This window comes from Lactuca saligna, chromosome 3 (genome assembly GCF_052625555.1).
Source record: "Lactuca saligna cultivar CGN05327 chromosome 3, ASM5262555v1, whole genome shotgun sequence".
NCBI classification, from domain to species: domain Eukaryota; kingdom Viridiplantae; phylum Streptophyta; class Magnoliopsida; order Asterales; family Asteraceae; genus Lactuca; species Lactuca saligna.
The window spans coordinates 84,954,516-84,961,902 of NC_136419.1; the positions used below are offsets into that span (position 1 = coordinate 84,954,516).

Here is a 7,387-nt window from a genome sequence, read left to right on the forward strand (position 1 = left end):
CGAGATGAGCTGTCCTTTCAGGCTCTTGAAGGGGTTATGAGTGTTAAAAATGAGGTCCCAATGACTTAGGTGTCCCATGAATGCATTAGGATGGTCTTAATGGATTAAGACCTTAGATTAAGAGCTTTCTAGACATCCAAAGTGATAAAGTTCGAGACTTTATGAGTCCTAGGAATATTTGGTTGATGGATCTAACGTTTAGGCTTAAGTGCTTAAGCCATTAAGCACTTATGAGAGTTTTTGTTCAGCTCGTGTACGCCCCGCATACCTGGTTAATGGCCTATTTTCCAGTCAACAGGAGTCGAAGTACGTCGCGCGTACCAGAGGGGTATGCCCAGCGTACGTCCTCTGTTGGGGGTTTTTGATATTGGGTTTCGAGTTTGGGTTGTCTATGGACTAGTTGGACTTGGACCTTGCTAAATATTACGGGTAAGGTGTTTTGGGCCAAGTCTTGGTTTTAGATCTTGGATGTAGGCTCAATCGGGTAGTTGGCCCAGTTTGGAAAGTTGGGCCAATATTGGGCCTTATTATATGGACTTGGATCATGGGTTTGGTTTTGGGCCTTGGCCCCAAATTAGAGGAAAACAAATTGGCTATTATTATATGAGTGATTCTTGGTCAAGATTTATACTCCCGTGTGTTGACTCATTATTTGCTATTTTGGATAGTTCGGGATTGTCGGTGAGACGATGGTTTGGGAATCTGCGTCTTCGGTTCAGATCGGCATTTCAAAGTGAGTTATCCTCACTATATCAACATGGTCTAAGGCACCAAGGCCGACCCTTTCTCGGATTGTATACTTGTATTGGTTTGATATGCGTATTGATATGTTAGATCGGCATCCGGGTAATTAGGACGGTACTATGTTAGTGACCTATTCGGTCGGTATCCAGATAGGATGGTGCTATGCTATATGATTTGTTAGATCGGTTTGTTATATATGGACTGTTATGTGACTATTTATTATATGTACACATGGTTGTTTGTTTGGGGTTGGGTTGAGGCGGGTCTTGCTTTGTGCTATAGGCCAACATACCCATGGCAGACCGGATAGACTGCAGACCTAGAAGGGTACATTGTCAGGACGAAGGCCCGACAAGCGGTCTGGATATGCTGAAGGCCCCGCGAGGACGATTTAGACGTGTCGTGGCTCGGAAAGTCGACCAGATAGATTGAAGGTCCGGTGCGGGTGGCCCAGTCATACTGTAGACTCAGAGAGTGGACCAGGTAGACTGAAGGCCCGATGAGGGGGGACCAGTCACTCTGTAGACTCGAGATGCATGGTTTTTTTGTGCTTGTTATATGATATGTTTATGGTTATATGAGATTAGTATTTTGGGGGTAACTCACTACGCCTTTGAGCTTACATTTATCGATTATTATTTCAAGTTTGGCGGATGATCGCGAGAAGGCGAATGTGTGACCGTACACTTTCCTCGATTTATGATTATGATTTCAGGGAACTCTGATATGAAATTGTTTTGGAAACCTTTATCATTATGATTTCAGGGAACTCTGATATGAAATTGTTTTGGAAACCTTTTTGTAATAACTAATGGCATTTTAAATGTTTTTAAAAGTTTAAATTTTAGCATGATTTTATGGATGTTACAGTTACAGCCTTGAAAAGTTGAATTTTTTTGGAGAAATAGATTGGATGGGGTTCGAACTCTGGAATAAAATATCAAAAACCACGAGTTTAGCCAACTAAGCTAGAAGATGTTGACATATTATCTCCTGAACAATAATATATAAAATCTATCAACTTTCCTTAGACTAATAAAAGATAAGATTTTGAATGGCGATGGACCGAATCCAATTTTGAACCTAACTCTTTGGAAATTAAAGCTTACTTGTTGATCTAGAAGACTTTTAAGATATTTGACCTTCACTATTATATTTATTGTATACAGTTCGAAGATTTATATGCAATTATAATTACTATCGTTATTATTAAAAACTAAATTAAATAAATTATTTTTAGAAATCTTTTTGAAGTGATATTATTAAAACCTTTTTTTACTTTATATATTTGTTTGACTTTTTATAGAAAAGGTATTTATATGTGTAGAAAATGAAAAATAAGTAAAACAAAACGTTAAAAACGTTTTTAAGGTATAAAAATATATAAATATATATTTTATTTGTATTTTTTTTCATTTATACGTATTTTTTACGTATAAATATTTTTTTATGCTAGTAGGCGTTATATATTATCGTTAAAGAAATATATTGTGTAAAGCTTACAGCCTAGTTAGCTAAAGCTCTTGTTTTAGATATTGAGGTTACAAGTTTAAACATCTTTTAATCTTTTTTATCAAAAAAAAAAATCAAAAAATCTGATTTTTAAGGGTGTGACCATTCTGGCTGACATGACAATTGGCATGACACATCAGCTGCCATGTCATACAAGCATTTACCTACTGAAAAGTTAAAAAAAAAAAAAAAAAAAAAAAATAAGTCTAAATTGAAGATATTTGTCGGTTTTCTAGGTTGTTTATTCAAAAAAAAAATTAAGATTTTTCTAAAAAATTTCCAAAATATTGAGATTTTATTGTATATTACACTTTTTTTATGAATCAACAAAATATTAATTCAACTAATCATTCATTTTGTTATTTTGTTAAAAATAAATAAATTAATAAAACTTTCATCTTCTTTCACTCTACTTTCAAAAGACTCCTTCCCGAATGTTCCTACGGAAAATGCATTTTTTTTCTCTCTTTTCGATATCGAGACTTTCTAATACTTTCTTGTTACCATTATGTATAAAGCTGCTCCCGCTACTAAATATAGGCTAAGTAAGCACGGAGGAAGTGGTGTCACCGAAACTACACTCAATTCACTGTCACATAAGTGTCACATCACTTTTTACCACAGAAATATGGTTTCTTGCCAACACCTAAGGAGTGGTGTTACACTTTTTTTTTATAATTTAATTTTAATCAAACTTCCTTTTTAATAATTATAAAAGAAAAATTAAATACTTCAAAATAAAAGAAATATATATTACATTGTATTACTTAAAATTAAAATAAAAATAATAACATGACATTTAAAAAATCATTCAAACTTACAAAAAACACACATCAAACGATTAAAATAATTTCAAAAAAAACAAAAATAAAATAACTAAAGCATACTACATAAAGTTGCTCCGAGAACTCGTCTTCTGAGTAATTCGGATGATTCAAATTAAGGTTAGTGTGTTGAATCTCGTAAATGTGTTCTACAAAGTCTGTACAAAGATTGTAAAATGTTTCGGTGTAACATATATCTGCTCTCCTATTCATATACTCGTCGCCACCAATTTCTATTGATTGTATTTTTAGGGATGGTTTCTTGCTCGTTATACACACATATTGCTCTTCATTCGTCTTCAATAATTATATTATGCAATATGAGACATGTATACATGATTTCTTGAAGTTTTCCTCACTGAAATGAATTGCTAGTTTTTTCAATATAAACTAACGTTTTTTAAGAGCTTCAAAAGCCCGCTCGACATCCATCCTAGCTTTTTCTTGAGTTATCTTGAATTTTTTTCAATCTAGAATCATGTAGAAATGTAAACGATTTAACAAACACAACATACTCAAGATATATTCCATCAACAAGATAACAACCATACTTATATGGCGTTCCATGCACTTCAAAAATAGAATTTGATGCAGATCTGTCATATATGTTGTTAAATATAGGTGAACGATTAAGAACGTTGATGTCGTTAATCGAGCCGGAATAACTGAAAAAAACATGTCAAATCCACAAATCATGTGACGCCACCGCTTCAAGTATGATTGTTAGGTGACCATTATCACATCAATAAATTGATCATGGTGTGAGGTAGCGTAATTTTTTCATATCCAATGGAGACAATCTAAACTTCCTATCATTTTAGGAAAACTATATACGCTAGCATGACGAGCTTGCAATTGTAAGATGTGATTTTGTGTAGGCTTATGTAAATATTTTGGCCCATAAAAATGAATCATAGTTTTGCAAAAATGGTGGAAACTATCTCATACGGTCCTTGCAGATATCATATAACTCTCATCCAATGCATCAAACGTGATGTCATATGCTAGTTGACGAAGTGCGGCTATGCATTTTTGTAAATGAGTGAAATTGGATGTACCTCCAACATCAGAACATTGTTGGAAAAAAAAAAAAAAAAAAAAAAAAAAAAAAAAAAAAACTACACTTTATCGTTACATCTTCGATTATACGTTCGTATAAACATTTGAACATTTTGAAGCATCTACAAAAATAGTACAATTGATAAATTGCATTCTCATAAAAATAATCTTGTATCAAACGTTAGTTGACTTCTACACGATTTCTATAAATTATATTTTTGTGTTCCCTGCTGAAAACTTTCGGTTGCATTATTGCATAAAGCGTCATACATTTGTTCCGCCATAAAGCGTCATACATTTGTTCCGCCATAAAGCGTCATACATTTGTTCCGCCATTTGAACAGCATCAAAATCAGCTTGAAATTCTTCTTCTGAAATACAAAGAAATACATTCTCTATTGATTTGAGAAAGAAAACAACACAAAAATCTAAAAGTTGGTTTTAGTTGGAACAAATGAAGTTAAAGAAGAAGCCAAACCACACACAATACCGCATGGGAGAGGGGTCCCCTGTCTATATCGCAAAAGGTATGGTCTATGCCTCACCCCTCCCCGAGTCTAAAAAGTAATTCTTTCTTTCTGTTAATTTTTTTTCTTTCAAAATTATATTGTTCCTGGTTAATTTACCAGGAAAAAAAAAAGCTCCAGTTTAATAATCATGTTTTTTAAACCATTTTAATATTCTATGTACATTTATAGATTAAAGAAATGTAAAAAGAAAATATTAATAATAACAATTATGGCCACAACCTGTTAGTCAGTTTGCTTGTTTTTTTTTTTTTTTCATTTATTAAGTTTATGGATTACACACGTATGATCAACTAATCATTGCCATTTTTTAACCAAGAATCTCCATTTTCAAAATCTCCTTGTTTCAATTATCAAATTTTATTGTTCATTCATTTCAAGTTAGAAAACATCTATCCATAAAACGTACTCTTTTACTTTTTAGAACATACTTTTCAGTATCTACATATCCATCCATCTTCCATCTCAATTACATTCCTCCAATTCCTACTTCACCTTCTTCTAACTAAAACTTCTTTCTTCATATCATATCATATCATGTTAATTCCTTTACATATAACCTTCTCTACACCTCCAAAAAAAAACAGTTAGAATTTCTCTCCTTTCACTTTTCACCACAAACCCCCAGAAATCTCTCCATTTCCTCTACCCTGAACAACCATCTGAATCTGCAACCAAATTTCAAAGATCAACAACACAATTCACAAGTTTTTCCATGAAAAGATCATACTGAATTCATATTTCATACCACTAGATGACGAATCACTGGTTGAACTGCTGCTACTACCACCACCACCACTACTCACTGTTAAACCATCTTTTTCGATTTCAAGAAATGGGAAACTGCTTAATGGGATTTCTTCTCCTATATCAATCTCCTCTTCTATATCTGGAGACTGATATCCGATGTTCATCAGAGAGGTTTAAGAGAAGAAGTAGCGAGTAAATTAAATGAGGGATTGAATACTTACGTTGTTAGTCTGTACAGAAGAACCCATGTTAGTGATTGTCTTCTTACAGGAGATGCCAACGAACCTATGCAACTCCCATAGCGTGTCATCATCAAGCAAACCAAAATCAAGCTCGATTTCACCTCCATCTTGTTCTAATTTGGAAACCCTTTTCTTAACGATTGCCATTATCTGATCCATGCCTTCAGGATCCAGTTGTAGATTGTTTAATCCTGCTGCTAGCTCTGATTTCTCCTGTTCTGTCATCTCCGGCTTCTTTGGCTTTCTGATGTTATCACTCGATGTATTGCCTGGATGTAGTGGGAGTTGAGGAGGTACAGGGTTTGATTTTCTGACATTGGATACTGGTTTCTCATTTTCGATTGGAAGTGGTTTTTGTTCTATGGGTAGTTTGGTGGAACGATTTTGGCTCTTGGAATGATGATTTGGATCGAACATTTCGTCAAACAGCGAAAGAAGAAGCTCTGCCATTGCGAAAACTTCGGAGCCCTTGCCATTGTAGAGCATGGCATTTTGGAAGGTTAATCTGACGTCGGAAGCAAAGGCGAGAGGAGATTCGTATTCGTTTTTAGTAAGCTTCGACTTGATAGTTCCAAGATCCATCGGCTTGTTGATGATTTTATGATAATCACTTAGCTTCAAAGCAGCCGCATCAACTGGAGTATTGAAAACCCAACCGTGCTTGTGCTTCATCAGCTTACCTAAAATTTGCCCACATTTCTTCATCACGAGCTTACTCCTCTGCGTATTGTTCTTCATACGAGCACCACAATGCTTCTTCGTATCCCTGGCTGACGAAGACGGTTTCGCACGTTTCTGACCGACTGCATTCTTTGGGCGTTCTTTCACCGTCAAATCAACTTCTGGCGCCGGCGGTAACCCCAGCGACGGGGGTTGATAATGTGTTTTGGGTATCGGCGTCGAACAGATCCAATGCTTGAGGTTCCTCACCCGCTCCAGATCCAGAACTAGCTTTTCTCTCAACTCTTTAAGCTCTAATCTAGTGTACGAACCAAGACGGTAGGTAATGTACCTGTATCCATGTGAGTTCGCCGGTACGGAATTAGTCGACGAACCGATAAACACCGCTCCAGACGGACAAGAAGACCGCATTTGCTCCTGATTTTTCCAATGAACATTTCTGCTAAAGAAACGGCTAGAATTAGGGTTAGGGTTAGAGTGAGGAGTAGGGCAAGTGATATTCTGTAATCTGGAGAAAGTAAGATGACTATTGTCAGTAAATTTACTCATAAAATCACCCGAGTTTCGTTCATTTCTGCTTGATAAAATCGCAGACGCCATAGAAACCACAATGAGGACCAAAATGGAAAGAATAAAAGAGGCTCGTCGAATCAGAACAACATTTCTACCTTCCGGCAACTAATCTCCGGCAAAAAAATGGCGCGAAGCCATGAGGCGGATAAACGGAGGAGTAGTCGCCGGAGAGAATTAACCGGTGAGAGCTACGGGAAGAGGCGAGGGTTTCGGGTTTGAAGGGGCCCTCTTCTTCCTCACGCTAGAAAGGGGCGAGTGAGAATGTGTGGTTGGTATGGTGTCAATTTTATAGGGCAAAGAATCTGCCCGGATTATTGTTGGGGCAGGCTGTCAACCGTCGATTTTTGTTTCAACGGCTCTGATCTCGTTTGATGAGCTACCCCACAACTGATGGGAACAAGAATTTGTTACGGAGCCCTTCGATCGTTTAGAGTTGACACGTGGACGTTGTGATCAAATCATTCCTTTTTTGTAA

The 7,387-nt window shown here is 36.0% G+C and overlaps 1 protein-coding gene across 2 annotated transcripts; it reads right to left on the reverse strand.

Moving 5' to 3' along the window:
* Positions 1–5,059: 5,059 nt before the first annotated feature.
* Positions 5,060–7,183, reverse strand: LOC145036974 (transcription factor GTE2-like). 2 transcript variants are annotated; one of them, XM_078985510.1, is made up of 4 exons: positions 6,885–7,183; positions 5,638–6,778; positions 5,415–5,562; positions 5,060–5,334 (listed from the first exon to the last, which is right to left on the reverse strand). In XM_078985510.1, exons 2-4 carry the CDS (start codon positions 6,748–6,750, stop codon positions 5,312–5,314), a joined length of 1,284 nt encoding a protein of 427 aa, XP_078841636.1. In that variant the 5' UTR covers positions 6,751–6,778; positions 6,885–7,183; the 3' UTR covers positions 5,060–5,311. The 2 variants fall into 2 exon arrangements, with proteins under 2 accessions (XP_078841636.1, XP_078841635.1); XM_078985509.1 differs by having other exon boundaries at positions 5,638–7,183.
* Positions 7,184–7,387: the final 204 nt, after the last annotated feature.

Excerpts from the sequence above, each read along its gene's own strand:
- LOC145036974 (XM_078985509.1), bottom strand. The coding sequence starts at position 6,939 with ATGGCGTCTGCGATTTTATCAAGCAGAAATGAACGAAACTCGGGTGAT. Across the intron at positions 5,563-5,637 it reads CTTCTGTACAGACTAACAAC|TCTCCAGATATAGAAGAGGA; the intron begins GTAAGTATTCAA and ends ATCGGATATCAG. Across the intron at positions 5,335-5,414 it reads CAGTGATTCGTCATCTAGTG|ATTCAGATGGTTGTTCAGGG; the intron begins GTATGAAATATG and ends ATTTGGTTGCAG.